Source organism: Vigna angularis, chromosome 3, assembly GCF_016808095.1.
Source record: "Vigna angularis cultivar LongXiaoDou No.4 chromosome 3, ASM1680809v1, whole genome shotgun sequence".
Lineage (NCBI taxonomy): Eukaryota > Viridiplantae > Streptophyta > Magnoliopsida > Fabales > Fabaceae > Vigna > Vigna angularis.
In genome coordinates, this window is record NC_068972.1 from 36,235,576 (window position 1) to 36,257,761 (window position 22,186).

The following is a 22,186-nucleotide window of genomic DNA, read 5'->3' on the forward strand; positions in this document are numbered from 1 at the left end:
ATCACTAAATTATTTTAAATTTAACAGTCAACAAAAATTATATATAATTAAATAACATTACAATAAAATTTTCACTTAGTACACAAACTATTAAATGTACAGGTTGTTCAGAATATGGTATATCGTATAAAGCATATCGTATAAAGCACGTGTCAGTTATCAAAGTTATTTACTCAATATAAATTTTGCATTGTTAACTATGAAATCATTAATAATGTTAACTTATGTATTTTTCTTCAATAAATGGTAATAAAATTAAGAGGATTGAGTAATAAGTTACAGTCATGAAGAGAGAAACTAAACACTTAGAATAGACATTACAATATATGTACATTGCATATATTTTAAAATGTCAAGGATCAGCAACTTTACCAATGATGACGGAGGCATATTTGGCTATGGATGATTCTGGAGACTGCTGAAGCCTTCCAATCACAGGGAACAAAGGTGATGAACGGATGAATTGTCTACAGAGTGGATGTGCACACATCTTTGCAAGGGAAAACAGAGCGATCTTAAGCGGAGATTCGTTTCCTGAATCATTTCTGCCTGGATTTAGGGCTGATACCGCACAATCAGAAATTAATTTCAGCAGAGACTGCAAAGGAAAAACACGATCCAACCCATACAAAGAATTAGTTACATCCAAAGCAAGTAGTTGAGTATCACTACCACTAAAATTTTAAAAAATTGACTGTTGGAGAGATTGACATTAATAGTTCACTGGTTTTCAGATTACAAAGTTGCATGACTTGCACGATTTTATTATAATTTTGTGAAAGAGAACATAGCCAATATTATTTTCCCTATAGCCATGAAATGGAAATCAAAACAAAGGTTTTTTTAATTACGTTTACATATATCTATACATGTTAAAACTACTACTAAAGTTTTTTAAACTATTCTATTTGAATATAGCAATTTAAATTTACTTTTACATAAAGTATTTTAATTAGATTTAAATATAAAAACTATTTGAATATTAAACAGTATTTAATAATTCCAAAATATCAGTCAGTATTTTTTATAAGGATTAAACCCTTCGTTGGTCCTCGTTTTTTATGGTAATCTCAATTAGGTCATCATGTTTTCAAGTGTCTCAATTGGGTTATATTTTTTGTAAAATTGAACTAATTTTGCCAATAACCATTAAATTGTAACAAACAGCGTTAGTTGGCGCTGACGTGTTGCATAATTAATACGCTGATGTCAAAATATTTTATTACGTGAAATTTTTATTTAATTTAAGAGATTATGACATGGCAACCCTTGGTTGTTCTCTTCTTCGTTTTGATCTTCTATCTGGGGCAAGGAAAGTGCTCGCGATGGCGCAACCAAATGGCATTTGTGGTGGCATTTCCTATTTGCATCGGTGGAAGGCAATGGTTGGTATCTACGCCTTATCAGAAGCAAGCTCCTCCTCCAAAATGAATCAGGTGAACATCCGAGAAAGCCCCATCTCCCCTCTCTGTGTCAGCAAACTTCCATTGCCACCAATGCCTCAACCTGGCGCAACGCGGTTCCTCCTCCTCTTGTCCCGCCGCACCCCAACCCGGAACCGTCCTCCTCCTCCCTACCAGCAGCGCCACCACCTACGAACCATCTTTGATGGCACATTCAAGCCCGTCCGCGACCGCGGCCTGGATCACGCGGTGGAGCACGAGAAAAGCCGCAAACCCTTGATCTCCCTCATCAAACGCGAACCCTCCAAATCCCTCCCTCTTTCACTCATCAAAAGCACCCTTCACTTTCCCTTCCGCCCCATCAAATTCATCTGCAAGTACCCCTCCGTCTTCAAAGAGTTCCCCCCCACTCCCACCATCCTCCAAACCCACATCCGCCTGACACCGAAAACCCTACACCTCGACGCCGAGGAGCAGCTCGTATACCAATCACACCAGTTCAAACACCAATCATCTGACAGGCTCTTGAAACTCTTGATGATTGCAAGAATCCACAAAATCCCACTGCCACTCATTGAGCACTTGCGGTGGGACCTTGGCCTACCAGATGACTACATCAAGACAGTTGTACCGGAGTTTCCGGACTACTTTTGAGTTGCAGACGGGTTCCTTGAACTCGCCTGCTGGAGCCACGAGCTAGCGGTTTCGGTTATCCAGAACTGAATTTGATGGTCAATTGGTGTTTCCTGTGCAGTTTTCTACTGGTTTTGAGATGGATAAGAAGTATGACGGCAAGGATGATGAGGGTAGTGGCGAAGGTTCAAAGGGTTTTTCAAATTGGGTCTATGTGATTTTTCTGAGTGCAAGCTATTTTCCCCCTTTTTTATTTATTAAATTCCATGTCATCAATGACAACATACTTTTTTAAGAGAAGATATTCACCTCAGTATATCCATCTCAACACATTTTAACACCGTTTGTGACAACTTAACGATTATGGCAAAATTGGTTCAATTTTACAAATATTTGGACCCAATTGAGACAGTTAAAAATATAATGACCCATTTGAGATTCCCATATAAATACGAAGATCATTCGATGGTTTAAACCTTTTTATAAATAAAAATAGTAATTAAGGTTTTATTTAGACCAAAATATAAAAAACCAAATAGAATAGACACTAGATTTATTTTAACATTTGATTGAATTTTTAACTAATAATTCAAATATCAGTCAATAGTATCATATAAATAATAGTAATTAAGTTTTTTTTTTCAACCAAAATATAAAAAACAAATAGTTGATTGAATAGTCAATTGGTTTTCACTAGATTTATTTTTTTTAACATTTGATTGAATTTCTAAGTAATAATTCAAAATATCAGTCATTTGTTTTCGACCAAAATATGAAAAAAAAAAATAGTTGATTGAATAGTCAGTTGGTTTTCACTATTTTTTTAATATTTGATTGAATTTCTAACTTACTTTAGTTAGTTAAAAACTTCACCGACCTTACATTGACTAAAACATTTTTAATCAATATTAATATAAATATTTAATAATGTCAAAAAATTTATCATCATAAAAATTTATTTCACATGTGAACCTCGTTGTTTGAATTGATCCCGTCTCATTTTTACCCAAGCCAACAATAAATTAAATTACTTCAATAAACTTTTTAACTTATAATTATTTTTAAAAAAGTCTCTACTAAAATGACATACTTTATTATAAAATATTTAGATTTCTAAAAAATGAACATTTTCTGAAAATTTTCAATCCAGACGCATTATTAAAATTTAATCATATTTTTAATCCATAAGAATGTGGAATATCTCCTATTTTAGTTTTCCAAACTATGAAAAGTTTATTTTAATCTCTCAAATTTGGAAAAATATGATCCAGTTTATAAATAATAAATTTGAGGAATAAAAAATATATTTAAAAAAATCAGTTAATAAGTTGTTGAAATAGATACCACTTGAGCTTGAGAACATAAATAAAAACTTTCACAATGTTAAAAAAAAAATTGCAGTTTTGCACTAACCTGAACAGCTCCTTTAGATACTATGTCTTCACAAAGTTTGTCAGAGTTGCGAACCAGATTGCTAAGTGCTCCCGCTGCATTTGCCTTAGTCTTATCTTCCTCAGCCATTTGTAACAAATTTGCTAAATGAGGAATCGATCTCCTCAGCTCCTCATACAACAAGTCATTGTGGTAAGCTGCATTTCCAATCTGAATTCAGGTATGGTGCACCAGATTAGAAGAGATGAAAATATAAGAAAAGTGGTAAGTGTACGGTATAAGAAAACATAAACAGGATAGCATCATATCTAAAGCAAGAAGGATAAATTTGTGCTAGACACATCTTTGTACATCGACAGTTAAATGTTTGACAAGTGAAACATTAAAGAAATAATTGATCGCATTTTATGTTATTATGCCATGCAATTACACTAATATCTCGATTTAAGGATGGTTTAGTGAAAGGGAGGTAAGGAGAGTTCAACTCCCCCACTTATTTGAAAATATAAGATTGATCTGATAGGTTTGAAAGAAAAAATAGGAACGATTGTAAATTCAACTTTTTTTTACTAACAAATTCTAACAGTTAACCAATAAAAATCAAACTAATGTATTTTGGAAATCATATACCACAAGCCAAAATAAACAAATTTATAAAATCAAACGCATAAAGAACTAAATATGAACGACACCGTTATGATCAAGTTTTAGGTTCTGTAGCGGGAACGTGGTAAAACTTACAGCAAAACAAGCAAACTTTCGTGTTCGTTTGTCTGGATCAGAACATCTTTCGATAAGGATACCAACAATTTGATGTCTAGCCTGGAAATCACAATTGAAAATAAGAGAATTCAAAATATGAGAACAGAACAAAGCATAAAATCACTTTCGTTTTTCACATGTGTGCTGTGTCCATCCAAGAAAGGAACACTTACGGCCATAGTATAAATCTTTTTCATAAAATTGTTCATATTTAACAGTTGAAAATACATAATTGCTTAATAGTAACCAAAAAATAAACATCAGGAGAAAATGGCTGAAGTAGATGAAATCATGTAAAGAAAAAAACATCCAACAACGAAATATCATTGTCTTAATAAATTACTTTAAGGCAAATACCATTATTTAGAACACTTACAAGAGAACTATAAAAATAGGCGCTATGACGACACATGTTCCCGAGAGCACTGCAGGCTTTGGCACGCACATTGGGATCCTCGTGTGAAAGAAAATCTTTCAAGAACTCCAAAATAGTAGCACCTTTAATGTACTCATAGAATACCTGACCACCAGTAAACAGACAGTAATGATTTTTCAAAATATGATTAAGGAATATCCAAAATGCAAATACAGAAACCGCGAGTATATATTTGTTCAAAGTAAAACTACAACCAACTGAAATCAAAATGACATTTTGACACTGAAACAAATACCTGCAGACAAAGCCTTAGCACTGAAGATAGTCTCTATATAAAGTCTAAAAGTTCAATAAATTCACAAAAACTAAATATATCCTTAGAGGATTAACTTGAGAATGGCTGCATCTGTGAATACCAAATAAGTAAACTAAAGATTCTTTTTATTTTTTAACACAAAAATACATTTATGAAAAATAGACAGCACTATCTCCACCCATGTACCTCTTTCTTTTATGTGCACTCACCAGCCTTAGTAAAAAGAATAGATAGAATAAAGGTAAGAACTGACTGACTTTGGTATTTGCATTCACAAAATCATTTAATGGAAAATGAAACTAACCTTGTCCATGCGAGCCAGATCAGAAATAATCATAAGAGCATCCAGTGTGACCTCTTTTGGGCCCGAACAATCAAACAACTTTCTCATCCTATTTGGATCCAAAAGACCTTTACTCACGAGTTGGATTGCCAAAGGTCGGTGACATACCATCTTAGCCAGAAATGCGACAGGCCTGCCCAAATCATTCAAATCCATATGATCTACACACCGAAGGATAATACCAGGCACACCAACCTGAAAAGTTCAAACCATTTAATGATGATAACATGACCATTAAAGTAAATATAGCAATTCATCGGCTAATCAACTGAAAACAAAATATAAGTAATAGGAACTATTAGAACAGTTACTTTGACATCTCACTACTATCACATGATACAATGATATTGCTTGGAGCTTCTTAATCTCCAATAAAAATTACCAAATGAGGAATCGAAAAAAGAATTTACCTCTACAAGTATCTTAATATATTTTCCCATATCTTCTTCAATTGCCTTAACTATACCCTTATCTTCCATACATACTCTCTGACCAGGGGAGCCCATATTAAGAAGAAAGCCACTGCTGACAGAAGCAGTGGCTGAAGGCAAGCCAGGTGCATTTTGAAGAGCAACAAAAGGAAATGCTAAGATATCTATCACAGCATTTATTAGATCTCTGACTCCTGCTTTCCCTCCACCAGGTCCGATCCAGCATTTCACTAACTTGATATGAACATCACATATCAAGTTAGAAATGAGCTTAATATGTTCATTCCTAATCAAAATTTGACGATATACCAAAGCACCTCCAGAAAGACAATGACATAATAATGAAATTGTCCATACAACACCAATTGGAGACAATCCAACTCTATCATTTTGATGGTCGGTTCCATGAGATGCGTTTAAAACATCATTGCCTAATAAGCCCATAAGAAGTAGAGGAATGCCACTTGCACACAACTGCTGAACAGCCAATGGTCCTCCCCACTTGATTCTGGAATCTAAAAGACCAACATACCCATCTCTTACCCCTTGCCAATAAGAGAGTTTCCCACTGAAGTTGCAAGGATCCAATTCATTTTCATTGCCACATGAAAATTTAAGATGATCACTTAGTGTAGAGGTTCGAGGAATTACAGGTATTGCAATTTCAGATATTGGAGACTCAACTAAAGCCCCAGACTCGAGAGACAGAATGGATGCCAAAGCCAACATGGCTGATGCACTTTGAGGTTCGATGGAGACTTTTATTTTATCATCATGACTAATATGATGTGAAAGCACCGAAAGTCGAGCAAGCTGCTTCTTTGGTGCGGTAGTGAGCATAAACATTGCTGAATTTCTTCCCGTTGACTTCAAACACTGAGCAATTATTGCGAGAACAAGACATGAATGACGAACCAGAGCAGAAGGATTTGTTAATTTGAACTTTACATTACTTGGTTCTATACTCTGTGCGTCTTTGGTAACAGAGGAACTGCATAATGATAAAACAGTGAAAACTTCTGAAACAATAGTTCCATCACCACCCCCACTAACAACAGTAGTCACCGGAAGGGAACTGGGAAGACCACAAAGGACAGCTGGAACAATTTCATTATGTAGGCAGCACCTTGACAAAAGCTGGAAAAACAGAATATAAAAATTAAATCACCTTTACCTCTGCCATAATTACAACCACAAGCTTTGTGCAAATAGGAATTATGTGCTACAACATCATCAAGAAAACAGCAAAAAAAATATTTGATTGATTTACCAGATTTGACCAATATAAAACATGTATAAAACGCGTTGCCATATATCCAAAAAAAGGGGCAAGCAGTAAACCACAATTACCTGAAGACAACAATTCATTGCAGACTCAAGTCGTTGGTGAAAACAATAGTAAACAGCAACCTGGACAGCTTTAGATCTAAGAAATGCTCTTGTCATTGAATCAACAATTTTTGTTGAATCTGCTTTGTCAAAGAGATTTTGCTCATGTTGCAAAACTTCCATCCTATGCAAAGAATGACTGCGCAACGCATTAATGGGAAACAAAATGGCACATTTTTTCATAAAAAGAATATCCAGTGCATTAATCAAAGACCAGATAGCTCTGCATGCTTCAGAAGCAGCCCTTAACATGTTGGAAGAACCAGAAATAAGACTTGATCCAGATGTGGCTAAACACAGACATAGATGGTCCACTAAACCCATCGTTTTTGCGTGGTCTAAAATTTTGTTAGCTGTTTCATTCGATGTCTCTTGGCCTGAAATTTGAGATGACATGAGCACCTGAGCAACTCCAGACAGCATGACTGTAATGCAAGCACTGGATTCATAGAGAACTCTTCCAGATGCATCATTATTTGATGCTACAACCTGAAAATCGTATAATATTAAGTACTAAAAACAAGTAAGAAACAGACAATTATCAAGAGCTTATGCATCTAAGTTATACAAACTAGTATTCAGTGCATATAGGCTGGGTGAAAAAATGAATGAAAACGGCACAACTTTTATTGAAAATATAAATTATCAAGATGTGAATTTCATGACGGAAAGTGTTACCTGAGAATAGATCTCAACAAATTCAACCCAGTGACTTAGATAAGATCTTGAAGAGCAACTTCCGCCATTATCTAGCAAAATCTTAGTGATAGAGAAGCCCTGCACCGAATAAAATAGCTTAAACTTGGGAATAGTCGGTTATTGTCAAAAAACCCAAAATGTAGACAAACCCAGTTTAATGTCTGCCTCATTAAACTAAGAGCGTCTAATTTAATTCATGTGCTGGGATTAATGCCTTCTAAAACAATGTGTTACAAAAGCCTAACCAGATGCAATCAGCACTTCAATCAACCAATGCCATTATGTCCTATCATAAGTTATGTCTAATGACAAACAATTTGAATCTATATCTTTCATTAGTGGTTTGGCCAATAGCTTTCCTTACTCTCCTTACTAGGTCTTAGAATTTTAGTTTAAAATCTAATTCAACTCCTCAAATAAGACTGTAAAGTGAGGTTTATACCACCATATATATACTCTAAATTTTAATCAATCTGGAACTTCCTACACACTCCCTTCACATTGAGGTATATACATCTCGAGCATAGAACTAGATATTTGTTAAGAAGGGGACTTTAAGCCTAGCTCAACCCCACAAAACCAGCTTGTAAAATAAGGTTTGCACCTAATTATATACTTTAAATTGATCTTATCTTTAGTTGATTTGGGACTTCCAACACATCCCCTCACACCAAGGTATATACTTCTCAAGCGTGAGACTAGACACTAATGGGTGGTCCAATAGCGGGTGGAAGGATATGCCCAACAAATTTCACTAGGATAAACTCTAACCTAGCTCTGATACCAAGTTAAGAAGTAAACTTTAAACCTAATTCAACCCCACAAAACCAGCTTGTAAGGTAAGGTTTGCGTCCACTTATATACTTTAAATTGGTCTTATCTTTTAGTCGATGTAGGATTTCCAACAATATTAATGGGTGGTCCGATAACGAGTGGAACAATAAACCCAACGAACATCAAATTTCACTACGATAGACTCTAACCCACGGCTCTAATATCATGTTAAGAAATGGATTTTAAACCTGACTCAACCTTATAAAACTAGCTTGTAAGGTGAGATATGCACCACATATATACTCTAAATTGGTCTTATCTCTAGTTGATGTGAGACTTCTAACAAGAACCAACGTCTTAAAAGTTGCACTACCCAACACTTGACTCAACCCTTCTTGTCAATCCTTCCATAGGTAGCCATCCCTTTCCAAGAGGCTACCAACTCTATTAGGACATAATCAAAGCAGTCCAGGAATGAGTGCAATCAATTAAGGCAGTTTTCCAACAATAGGGCTTCTACTAGTCTTTTCCCTAGATGCTCCCCCAATTTTTCCCATATACTTCAAGAAAAAAACAGTCTTAAAAAAACATGGGCTCTCAAGGATGATATTTTGGGAGGCAATTGATAAAGAGTTTTCACATTATTGGAACTCAACAAAGCTAAAAGGACAAACCCCATCCACATGGACAAAACCACTCTCTTGTCATCTCAAATATTGAGGCTAAAGGAAGGACTAAAGGAGAATAAGGGAGTAATAGTTTCATGGATAACGAGGTAGAATACATACGATGTGTGTAAAGTTCAGAGCAATGCTACCAATTTATAAATACAATAACTTATTAATCAGATTACATAGTTGTACGCCTAGTATAAGCCCGAGTTCACTAATACAATGAATAAGACTGCTAGCTCTAAATAAATTTATTAAGTAAACAAATCAAGAAACATAAGAAATTATAAACAGCTCCTAAGATCGCTTCTTCAACAATTACTAAGATTGCTTCCTAAATTATATAACTAGTAAACTAAATGATTCCATAATAGATTATATTCCAAAAAAAAAAATTCTGAGATATTCACACGGACTGAAATATTCTAGCATGCATCAAACTAAAATCCAATCATGTTTTACCAGTCAAAATTTAAAAACAAAAATACTATAATAGATGTCATTGTCATGTACCTTTGCTATCATGTCAGTAACTTCAGAGGACTTAATGGCTATAACTGATCCAGTAAACACAAGAAGCTCTCTTATTAGTTCATCTATTCGTCCACTAGAATTGAAGGCACCAGCTGCAACTAGGTTTGAGAGAATCCTCAATGACTGATTTGATTGAGGAACATCTTGATCACTGTACATTGCTCACATGCAATTAGACTTCAAAGATAATTATGAAAGTTGTGTACTCGAGCCTAAAAAGCAATAACTTTTAATTTAAAGGTTACTGAATTGCTGAAAGTGTTTTAAAATTTAAATGACTATATAAAAGCCTACTTGTCGTCAATCAATATGATTTATTTTATTTTTATGTAGAAGATAAAGAGAGAATAGGACAACACCACACTAAAGGGAACCTATTTTTCCATGAAAAAAAAAATACATGAAATGAAAAGCCCAAAAAACACTAGACTCTGAGTTTGCATTACTATTTCAAAAATAAAAGACAATGATTTAGTCAGAAACAATGCAAACTTAAAAGGGATTATGTGATGCAGCAGTATCTGCAAATCAAATAACACTAATATTAGCACTTTACATCCTTCGCAGCAAACTACAATTGAGAATACAACTGAGAAGATAATTATAAAAATAGAAAAAGTAAGTTACATAAAGCCTTTCTCAACAAATCATTTATGACGATACCTGCTGAAAATACCCAAGGTATGACAAGAGAGATCTTAGGAAGACATAAAAACAACATGGTGCTGCTGGCACAAAACAGAAGCCAAGTACATTACATACTATTTGCCTAGAATAAAAAATAAACTAAAATGTCACATAGAACCTGATTGGAAAAACGTCTCCATGAGGATTTCTAGAAGAGAAAAAATAAGAAAAAAAGTGCAATGAGTTTCTCCAAAAGCTAAATTTAACTTGTACATATGTTTTAAAAAATAAAAACTTAGAAAAACATTTATAAAATAAGGCTGTTTCAATTAATTAGTTTTGATAAAAACACAACATTAAACATTAATTAGTTTTACAATGATTACCAGAGACATTCTGACAGTTTGACATACAAAAGCAGACAATCAAGGAAGTGAACTAAACCTCTCACTACCAACCAGCAAACATCATCTGGCTGGTCTTGCAGTATCAACAAGAGAAAAACAAAAAAAAAATTGTAAACAGCATTTAACTATGGCTCTTGGCCCCGTCAACGTCCAAACAAGTCTATTTCAAGTAAATAGTTTAAAAATGCAACATTAAAAAGTTTATAGAATGACTGCTAGAGACCCTCAAACAGCCTGACGTACAAAAGCAGCCAATCAAGGAAGTAAAATAGACAACACATGATTTACTTAACTAGAGAGAGAGAAAGCACGTTGCAAATTTGTGATTGAACTTTTAAAACTATGAGAAATAAAGAAGATTGGGAGAAAATATCCCTTATGTGTTTAGACTACACATAGGGTAGTTTATTTATATTGTAAGATATGGGCCAATGCCCTTAATACAGAATAGACTAAGCGCAAATAACAGAAACACACATCTTAACATCTAACACTCCCCCTCAAGCTGGAGCATATAAATCATATGTTCCAAGCTTGTTACAAAGATAATCAATTCTAGGTCCTCGTAAGGACTTAGTGAATATGTCTGCCAACTGGTTGCTTGAGTTAACAAACTCAGTCTTGATATCTCCGGATATGATTTTTTCTCGAATGAAATGACAATCAACTTCAATGTGTTTGGTTCTCTCATGGAAGACAGGATTAGAGCTAATATGGAGAGCAGCTTGATTATCACATATAAGTATCATGTGAGTGACATCTCCAAATTTCAATTCACTAAGCAATTGTTTAAGCCACACAAGCTCGCAAGTAGCTGATGTCATAGCTCTATATTCTGCTTCTGCACTCGACCTTGCCACAACACTTTGCTTCTTACTTTTCCAAGATATCAAGTTGCTACCAATAGAGACACAATATCCAGAAGTAGACCTCCTATCAGAAGGGGAACCAGCCCAATCAGCATCTGAATAGCAAACGATCTTTGTATCGTTGTTAGGGCCATATAGCAAACCTTTTCCAGGTGATCTTTTAATATACTTCAGTATACGAACAACTGCATCCCAATGGTCTTCACATGGGGAGTTTAGAAATTGACTCACCACACTAACTGCGAAGGAAATGTCAGGACGCGTAACAGTAAGATAGTTTAATTTACCAACTAGTCTTCTGTACCGTTCAGGATCTGAGAAAGGCTCCCCCTGATTTGGTAGGAGTTTGATGTTAGGGTCCATAGGTGTCTCAACAGATTTACAGTTCATTAACCCTGTTTCCTCCAAGATGTCTAACGCATACTTCCTCTGAGATATGACAATACCATCATTGGATTGAGCTACTTCAATACCCAAAAAGTACCGGAGTTTGCCAAGATCTTTGGTTTGAAAATGATGACAAAGGTGTTGTTTCATCTGAGAGATGCCAAGATAGTCGCTTCCTGTGAGAACAATATCATCGACATACACTATTAAATAGATACATCCAGCACTCGAGTGGCGATAGAACACTGAATGATCCGCTTCACTGCGAGACATACCAAATTGTTGAACAACACAACTGAATTTACCAAACCAGGCCCGAGGAGACTGTTTTAGGCCATACAAGGATTTGCGAAGACGACATACCAATCCAGATGACTCCCCCTGAGGAACAAAGCCAGGCGGCTGCTCCATATAAATTTCTTCCTGCAAATCATCATTGAGAAAAGCATTTTTGACATCAAGTTGGTAAAGAGGCCATTGTCGAAGAGCGGCCATGGCAATGAAAAGGCGAACAGAGGTCATTTTTGCCACTGGAGAAAAAGTATCACCATAATCCAAACCAAAAATCTGTGTGTAGCCGCCTTTGGCAACCAGTCGAGCTTTCAAACGATCAATTGTGCCATCAGGACCAACCTTGATAGCATACACCCACCTGCAACCAACAACAGACTTTCCAGATGGTAATTGGACAAGCTCCCAAGTTCCACTTTCCTGTAAAGCACTTAATTCATCCATCATAGCTTGACGCCAACCAGGATGAGTTAAGGCATCACCCACAGATTTGGGAATTGACACAGAAGAAATGGATGAGAGACAAGTATAAAAAGATGGAGATAATCTGTGGTAATTAAGAACAGTATAATGGGGGGAAGGGTTACGGGTAGAGCGTATACCTTTACGGAGGGCAATAGGCAAGTCAGACTCAGTTGCTGGAGCCGGAGGAGACACATGAGGCGGCACCGGAAGTGAGTCATGAGGGAGACAATTACGGCGACTATAAACCTGAAGGGGTGGAGGTGAAGGATGATCCTGTGGTGAATGAGAGTCTAAAGAAGGAGAAGACAAAATGGGTGGAGCATCACCAGGAGGATCACAGATAAGAGGAATATCAACAGTAACAGGGAGAGGTACAGAACTAGAAGATAGATGTGAAAAGTAAAAAGAAGACTCATCAAAAGTGACATCAGCAGAGATAAAATGACGATTGAGGGAAGGGGAAAAACACTTATAGCCCTTTTGTGACCGTGGAAATCCTAAGAAGACACATTTGTGAGACCTAGGAGATAACTTATCAAGACCAGGACGAAAATCATGAACAAAACATGTAGACCCAAAAACTCGAAGAGGTAATGGATGCAGAGGGTCTTGAGGAAATAAGATAGAATGAGGGATTTTGTTATCTAGGACGGAAGATGGCATGCGGTTGATAAGATAACATGCTGTGAGAACTGCATCACCCCAAAAACGTGAGGGTACTTGACCATGAATAAGAAGTGTACGAGTTGTTTCAATAAGGTGTCTATTCTTACGCTCAGCCACCCCATTTTGTTGAGGGGTATAAGCACATGAGGTTTGGTGAAGAATGCCATGAGAAGCCATAAACTGTTTGAACGGTTGAGAAAGGTATTCACGGCCATTATCACTACGTAAATTTCGAATAGACACCCCAAACTGTGTTTTTATTTCATTGAAAAAAGATTGAAAAATAGAAAACAACTCAGAACGATTCTTCATTAAAAACAACCAAGTACATCTGGAATAGTCATCAATAAAGGTAACAAAATACTGAAAACCTAAAATGGACTTAACACGACTAGGTCCCCAAATGTCAGAATGAACCAATGAAAAGGGGGACGACGCCCGTTGTAAGACACTACGAGGAAAGGAACTACGAGTATGCTTCCCTAATTGACAAGACTCACACGACAAACTTGATAATGTGGACAACCTCGGGACAAGTTGTTGTAGTTTGGCAAGACTAGGATGACCGAACTGAGCATGAAGAAGGGATGGTGACTCCATGACTACGCCAACATGTGGAGAAGGGCGGAGATGATAAAGGCCATGAGACTCACATCCTGTGCCAATCATGTGTTTCGAACTCCGGTCCTGCAACCAAACAGAATCTTTAGTAAAGGAAATAACACAATTAAGAGTACGAGTTAAACGACTAATGGACAATAAGTTGAAGGGAGACCCAGGGACATAAAGTACATGATCAATGGATATGGATGGAAAAATATTAACAGTACCAATACCATGAGATGAGACTCTAGACCCATCAGCCATTGTTACCGAGGGTAAATTAGTCGGACATGACAAGGAAGAAAACAAGGACTTGTTACCAGTGATATGATCGGTGGCGCCTGAGTCAAGGACCCAAGGTCCAAGGGAGTGAGTTAGACCAACAAAAGGTGTACCTGTACGTGCAACAGATGCAGATGTAGTGGAACCAGAGTGCTGATGATCCTCATACCATCTGAGAAATTCGTTAAAGATTGCAGGTTTGTCTACGATATTAGATGAAGTAGGATGGTCTGCAGACGGTGATCGGGGAGGTGGATCAGAATTTGCCACTGCTACAGGTCGAGGAGGACGTCCATGGAGAGCATAACATCTATCAATCTTGTGGCCTAACTTGCCACAATGGTCACATTTTGGACGTCCTTTACTTGGCTTGCGAGACCGACTTCGATCATCACGTTGAGCAGCCATAACAGAGGAATCATCAGTACGAGGAGATGTCTCAGTGACGGGTTTGCTCGGTATACGCAAACGAGCAGAACAAGTAGAAGTAAAGTTGGGTATGACAGGAGAACCCAAAATCTGATCACGGACATGAGAAACATCATCAGAGAGTCCGTATAATGCCAACAACATGAAGAACTTTGATCGTTGTTCCAATTCTTCAGCAGGAGTGGAAGCAGGAGGTAATATATCATTAAAGTCATGAAGAAGGGCATGAATTTTACCCAAATATTCTGCCATGGGACCAGGATTGCGCGGACCAATAACAGTTAATAGGTCCTGACAAACACCATAAAGACGCTGAGTGTCATTTGTGTATAACAACTTTGCTTGTGCCCATACTTCTGAACATGTCTCATAGGATCGAAACATTTGTTTCAATGAGGAGTGAATGGTGGACTTTATAACAATGCATAACTGAGCATCAATTTTCATCCAGCGGGAAGTGTCATCTATGAGAGCAGTAGTCACATTTTGAGTAAGATGATCTAAGTACCCCTGACTCTTCAACCAAAGTTTGATGTCGGACGCCCAGGTTGCATAATTTGTGCCATCTAACTTGTCAATGGACAAGTGTACATTCACATAATTAGTATATATTGAGGGATCAGAAGATGAGCCACCAATAGAGGTGTTTGTAGACGAGGAAGACGCCATGGAGAGGGAGAAACCCTAAAAATTCAAAGTGCTCCGATTGACGCAACGACCACAGATCCAGAAAGAGGGCGAGGAGGCGATCACGGCGGTGCTGATCGGCGGCGGAAAGCTCTGGCGACGCGCCGGCACGCGCGGCGGCAGCGGCGGCAGCGGCGACTCTTGCGGTGGCGCGTGGAGGCGCGTGAGAGCTCCGATCGCGGCGATTTTCGTGCGACGGTGGTCGCCCGGCCGAGACGCTTCCGATGGTGTGGTCGCTGGTCGATTCTGGTGCTCCGGCGACGGAGGCGGCGGCGGCGGCGACGGCGTCGGTGGCGACGGCAGCGGCGGCGGCGGCGGCGACGGCGTCGGTGGCGACGGCAGCGGCGGCGGCGGCGGCGACGGCGTCGGTGGCGACGGCAGCGGCGGCGACGCGACAACAGCAGCAGTGATGGGTGCCGGAGACCGTGAAGTTGACTGGAACTATTCCTGTGCTCTAGATACCATATGAGAAATAAAGAAGATTGGGAGAAAATATCCCTTATGTGTTTAGACTACACATAGGGTAGTTTATTTATATTGTAAGATATGGGCCAATGCCCTTAATACAGAATAGACTAAGCCCAAATAACAGAAACACACATCTTAACATCTAACAAAAACTATACGAAAAACATTATGCATTGAGCAGAAATACAATAAAACCATGTTTTGGAAGGATAACAAGATAGCATTTCTACATTCCAAGTCAAAAACAATACTTCCAGCTTCTGAATATTAAAATTGAAAAAAATCTTAAAAGAAAAGTTACAATGAGTAAACTCCAGATATTAAAACCAACTCAACATTTAATGAGATTCAGGAGAATTTAATCTGGAAAATAGAAGTTTTATTTTGAGCATGAAATTCATATATACCTGCAAATATTTTGAGATCCTTTTGACCATTTTTGCAGTGGTAGCAGAATATGTCCCAACGCTTCATTATCTTGACCAATTATTTTTGCACTTTTGACTGTGCGAGAGTTATTTTCAAGTCTGTCCAATCTTTGGCAGCCTGTCCAGAAGTATTTACGTCAATCATATTACACGTGTTCGTGAAAATAAAGAATAATAATCGAGACATTTGAAAATTTATTTCAGAAAGTTAACAGAACAGAAATTGTAACACAAGTTCATAGTTCAATCCTTAAGAACACGTCACTAAAGTCCCGTACTGGATGCATACGAATGTTATGCATGCATCCATTCCTCAAAAAAAAAAATTGGTGAATCAAAGGCTTAAAGCCTAAACAAGAATTCAAGTATAATACACGGGTAGGACAAAACTCAAAAAAAAAATGTCAATGTTTGAACAGCAGATGCTTTTACAGCTTCCACCAATTCATTTGTATGAAAGGATACAGCTCCAAAGGAAGTGATTGGAATGGAGAGAGATCATAATGAAAATTTTAACATTTTGTATTAGTATTATTTTGCAATGTTAGCTTTGGAAATGCGAAGGACATGTGAGTTTAGACAAAATCAGAAAAACAAGAAACCTAAAATATCGAGGAATCCCCTTTTCATTGGCCAGCAAGCCCATTTATAGGCTTAACCTCATATATTAGACCAAAACAATACCCACACTTTAATTCTTGGTTTTTTAAGTGTATGCGGCATTCAATCAATTCCTTTGGACGGAACATACGTGTCACGTCTGTTCTCATGAGCACCCCGAACAAATCAGAAATATAACATAATTACATTAACAAAAAGCTCACCCTACCAATTTAAATTTAAATATTAGATTTTTTTTTTTAATTTAAAGAGGAAACGTTAAAGACATCCCTAACACATTAAAATAGAAATGTCAGGATGAAGAACCATTTGTAATTCCAATTTTTTTACCTGTACCTTTTTTTCATAACAAAATGCACTAGGAAGGAATGTAAACAGGAATACCAATAGTTGGAAGTGCAGACACAAGATTTGAAATGATATTGGCATATGATGAGCAATAAAGCCCGGAGAATTACCTGACTCTACGATATTTTGATTTGAAAATCCCGGGGAATCATCAAGCACTGAAGAGTTAGTTCTGTCTATGTTATGACCATTTAACTGAGCTTCACTCTGAAGCGGTGAAGCAATATGCCCCTCCATACCTGCCATGTGATTGTTTTTGCCTGTGACAAAATAAACTATTACAGCGAAGGGATAGAAAGTAACAAAAATAACGCATATTTCGGTTGTATATTATCAATATATACGACTAAGGTAGGTACTGTCACTTTGCAGAACTAGAAGTGGCTGAACCTGTTGGAGTTTGAATGGTTTTCCCTTCAACCATCCGTTCTGCTTCACTGCGCATGCGTGAACCATTTATCTCTCGCAATTCCTGAAGTTTCAATCCATGTTTTAATAAATTAGTTAAGAAATCAACCAAGTTACATGTTGTGGAACAATCTAATACTAACCCTGGCCTCATGTTCATCAGAGGTTTCTTTAACAAATGGGTGCTCAAGAAGAGCCGGCCAAGTTAGACGACTTTCCGGTGCCTACTTGAAATAAATTCAGAAAGCAAAGCATTTTAAATATCATTGTAGATCAAAGTAAAATAAAGCAATGTGACAATAAAAAAAGGGATATATTCACAAGTGAGCTACCTTGTTAAGCAAACCCTTCAAAAAGCTTTTGAAATTTGGACTCATGCGATCAGGATATTTAACAGGATCCTGGATTGTTGAACTAGTAGTAAATATACACAAGTGATTAAATAACAAAAGTAACGCATTTGGGAAATGTACCTTAACAATGTGTCTGATGAGAGCATATACAGAATTTGTGTAAAATGGTGGTTGGCCAACAAATAACTCATACCTGTTGTAAACATGAAAACAAGGTGACTCATGACTGGTAAAGAAAATTGAGGGTCTGAAAGCTGTTCAACAAAACACAATACCATAACTACTAGTAACACAACGTCATCATTAAGATCACTCTTGGAAAGTGCAACAGATCTGGAATATTCATACTACACGAGGGTAAGGTGATAGAATGGTTGAATATTACATGCAAGAAGCTGGGGAAAGTATCTTCTGCTAGAGAAACAAGAAGTTCTGTCCAGAAAATGGCATAAGTATGTGACAAATAGAAAGGATTTAAAACGAGAAACCAAGAGTTGCAAAGGAAAAAACACCTAGGACAACTTCATAGCAGCCATCTCTCACTGCTCACTCAGTAAAAACCAAAAGCACCAACACATCAATCCTCTCTTCCTTTACCCTAAACATCTTCTCACACTTAGCCTCTTGTTATACAACTAAATAAAGGAACCTACTCAGAATACATCTATATGGCAATCGTATTCTCCATCCATGAATATATAGCAAAATACAAATGGAAGTTGTAAATCTTGTAAAGGGATCTACGATAAAGACATTAAGCATTAGGCCAGATTTAATGAACAATCGACCACAATCACAATAAAAAGTCCATTACTAGATGAAGATAAATAGAGAGACCCAACATACAGTATGACGCCAAGAGACCATAAATCTACAGTGTGGTTGTAAGGTTGTTCACGTACAAGCTCTGGAGCCATATACAACGGAGTGCCTGTAAAACATACTATGTCTAAATATTTGCACACTATAGAACTATCCTCAAGTATAAATTGCAGTGAAAGATTCCAAAAGTAACAAAATCAATACCGATCAGCCAAACCTTTTATAGATCGCAAAACAACTGTATTTGTAGACATTGCACGTGCAAACCCAAAATCACAAAGCTACAACATATTCAGAAGAAAGGGAAAAAAATCACACATATTAGACCACTTTCCGATGTACTCATTTGCAGGAAAGTTGAATTAGCTTCTCAGGGGCTCAAAAAAGCTTTTATTTATAGCTTCCAACGACAAATTTTGGAAAAAAAAACAATAAATATTTACATTAAAAAAGCTGAGCCAAACATGCACAAAGTGTCGCCAAGTGTGTTATTGGAAAGGTGTACCGAACTATTGAATGAATCAAAGCTTAAACTCGGTTACAATGTAAACCATGACAATAGATAGTGGATTAGTGGCAAATTCTACTATATCAAGCTATAAGACAGAAATTTAAGTGCATGTTTCACCATGTGAACAAACTAGCAGTTAAATAAACCTTGACAACAGATCCAGCACCAATTAGAATATTTTGGGGCTTCATATCGCGATGGATGATCCGATTGGAATGCAAATAGTGTAAAGCTTTTACCTGCATAACCCAAACTAAAAATGAACTTCTGCTAAGATGATAAAAGATACATGCATATATATATATATATATATATATATATATATATATATATATATATATATATATATATATATATATATATATATAGTGCGCACATATTCAATTAAAGTATTCATCTGCGTTTTCCTCATCGAAAGTTATTAAAGAAAGAGCGAAGATCACTTAATAAGAGGAAATACCAATTGCTTTGCAATTGCTTGAACTTGGCCTTCCGGAAGGCACTTATCATCCTCAAGAATTTCAAATAGCTCACCCTGCAAAATAAAAACAAATTTTCAGCATGACAACATTTAAATTGAAAGTTCTGTTCCACTGTCAGCTAGCTGAGTATACTTAGATCACCAATTAATGGTGTTAACATTCAGATACTGAAGTATGAGTTTGTCAACTGAAAATACAGATGATTACTTGTGCAAATTCTGTAACGACACAAAATTCTTGCGGGCTTTCAAAGGAATCAAGCATTTGAATGATATTTTCATGCTTCAACTTTCTTAAGATCTGCAAAGTTAAGGATATCATATGTCACCAGTCAGCACAAACATAAGTAATTAATAACCATATTAATAAGTAGCAAGAACAATAACAAGAAAACCTTATGCCCTACAAGGTAAAATCAGGTGCATTCATTGATTATGCAAATGGGCAATACATCAACAAATCATTTAAAAAAAATGAAATGATTGTTTCTACCAATGTTACCTCATGACTTAACTGTAACGACACAAAATTACTAATCTATAAGTGATACTACTTTTCGTAAGGGCTTTTTGCATCCACAATTTCACACCATGTTATCTTTGTTAAGGGAATAGTAGTAACCGTTGCAGTAAATGCCGGGGCAACTATCTTTGATAACTTAATAAAAATGCAGACACACACAAGTCTTTGTGTCCGCGGGTAATAATAATAATTACAATAGATATTATGATTAAAATTGAAAAATAGTAACCATTAACAAGAAGCTTCTTAACAAAATACTCCTGATGATCATACCTCTGAGGCAACATGTCTGTTCCAAACCCAAATACTTTTGACACTATAGTGGTGACATAAATAGAAACCCACGCCACAAAACAACAAGCTACACAAACTCCATGACCAACGCTTCTCAAATTTCTTAACAACTAAAAATCATTAACAATGAGATTCAAATAGCGTAAAAACAGTATAGAAAAAAATGAATCAATCACCTCGATTTCCTGCCTTAAATTGTGAATATCCTTCTCAGTTTTCCCATGCTTCATTATGAACTTCATTGCAACGGTCTAGTGATAGAGAATCGAAAGTGAGATAACAATCGCAAAGATCGACTCAGAAGAAACCCTAATCAGAAGAGTAGCTTACCTGCCCCGTGTGCTTGCGCCTTCCCTTGTATACCTTCCCGAAGGAACCCTCGCCTACGAGTTCAATCACGTGGTAGTTCTCAACGCCCATTCTTGAATTCGAAGTGTGTAGAGAGAAGAAGAAGAAGAGCGAAATTAATTTGGAAATGTTTAAAAGTGGAAGAGATTTGAAAATGTTGCAGAACGTTGCAGAACGAAGTGTGTAGAGAGAAGAAGAAGAAGAAGAAGAGCGAGACTAATTTGGAAATGTTCAAAAGTGAAAGAGATTTGAGAACGTTGCGGAACGAATGAGAGAGAAGAGAGCAGAGAAATTCGAATTTCTTTTCCCGCTCCACTCTTTCCAATATTTATTATTTATTAAATTAAATAAATTATTAATTTTAACAAGAAAAAAAAATAGTCGAACAAGTTTAGAAAAGTTAAATATGTGTTAGATTAGATCAATGGTAGATTATTTGATGTTGTATGCTATCCATTGATCTCTGATAATTTTATTTGAAATTATTTTCCCTAAAAAACTGTTACATTATTTTTCCCAAAAGAACAAGTGAAATCGTATTTTGAAGTGTTTTAAATACATTTTGAGAACAAAAAATGAAATGAAAAAAAAAAATCATAGGATAACAACAAAGTTAGAAACAATTTGTTAAAAATTATAAGTACAATTAGATAATTTGTCAGCAAATAAAAATATATTTAGCTTTATTTTTCAGTACAAAGTTATTTTTAAATTTTTAAAAACGTGATTTCTTTCATATGCGTAGTTGCATGTTATGAGCATCTTAAGCTTATATGCAATTTATTTATAAAAATAAAAAATAGGCTTAATTACCTATTTAGTCCCCATGTTCGGAGGTAATTTGCTGTTTAGTACCCGGTTTTAAAAATGTAGGCATTTGATACCTATGTTTTGAAATTTGTATCAATTGAATCCTACCCACTTAACGCCGTTATAATTGATAACGTTTTTCTGACTGTGTATGTGATTTGTGCAATCATGGCAATGAGGTGGCTTAAGTGACTTGACGTGGCAGGCTGAATTGGGAATTTGAAATGGGGTTACATTTTTTAAATTGGGGAAATAAACTAATTAGGGTTTTTTTTATAGGTAGCTAGTAGCAGAGGTTAAAGAGGTGAACTGAGGTGGGGGTGGCCTTCGCCGCG

General features: G+C 36.5%; 1 protein-coding gene across 2 annotated transcripts; it reads right to left on the reverse strand.

Annotated features, from left to right (window-relative positions):
- Positions 1–214: 214 nt before the first annotated feature.
- On the reverse strand, positions 215–21,295 carry LOC108326486 (serine/threonine-protein kinase TIO). 2 transcript variants are annotated; one of them, XM_017560015.2, is made up of 23 exons: positions 21,024–21,295; positions 20,870–20,944; positions 20,085–20,177; positions 19,856–19,930; positions 19,542–19,634; positions 19,102–19,165; positions 18,909–18,993; positions 18,183–18,255; positions 18,042–18,110; positions 17,853–17,933; positions 17,692–17,773; positions 17,412–17,561; positions 16,312–16,450; positions 10,529–10,558; positions 9,703–9,874; positions 7,724–7,822; positions 7,007–7,534; positions 5,636–6,793; positions 5,187–5,420; positions 4,567–4,710; positions 4,170–4,250; positions 3,450–3,638; positions 215–598 (listed from the first exon to the last, which is right to left on the reverse strand). In XM_017560015.2, the coding sequence occupies exons 1-23, from the start codon at positions 21,111–21,113 to the stop codon at positions 353–355; spliced, it is 4,050 nt and encodes a 1,349-aa protein (XP_017415504.1). In that variant the 5' UTR covers positions 21,114–21,295; the 3' UTR covers positions 215–352. The 2 variants fall into 2 exon arrangements, with proteins under 2 accessions (XP_017415504.1, XP_017415505.1); XM_017560016.2 differs by lacking the exon at positions 10,529–10,558.
- Between the last annotated feature and the right edge of the window lie 891 nt (positions 21,296–22,186).

Bases quoted from the DNA above. Each gene is read 5' to 3' on its own strand.
- LOC108326486 (XM_017560015.2), bottom strand. From the start codon at position 21,113: ATGGGCGTTGAGAACTACCACGTGATTGAACTCGTAGGCGAGGGTTCC. The intron at 6,794-7,006 runs GTAATTGTGGTT...CTGTTTTTCCAG, and splicing joins CAATGAATTGTTGTCTTCAG to CTTTTGTCAAGGTGCTGCCT. The intron at 3,639-4,169 runs GTAAGTTTTACC...ACCTGAATTCAG, and splicing joins GAAAGTTTGCTTGTTTTGCT to ATTGGAAATGCAGCTTACCA.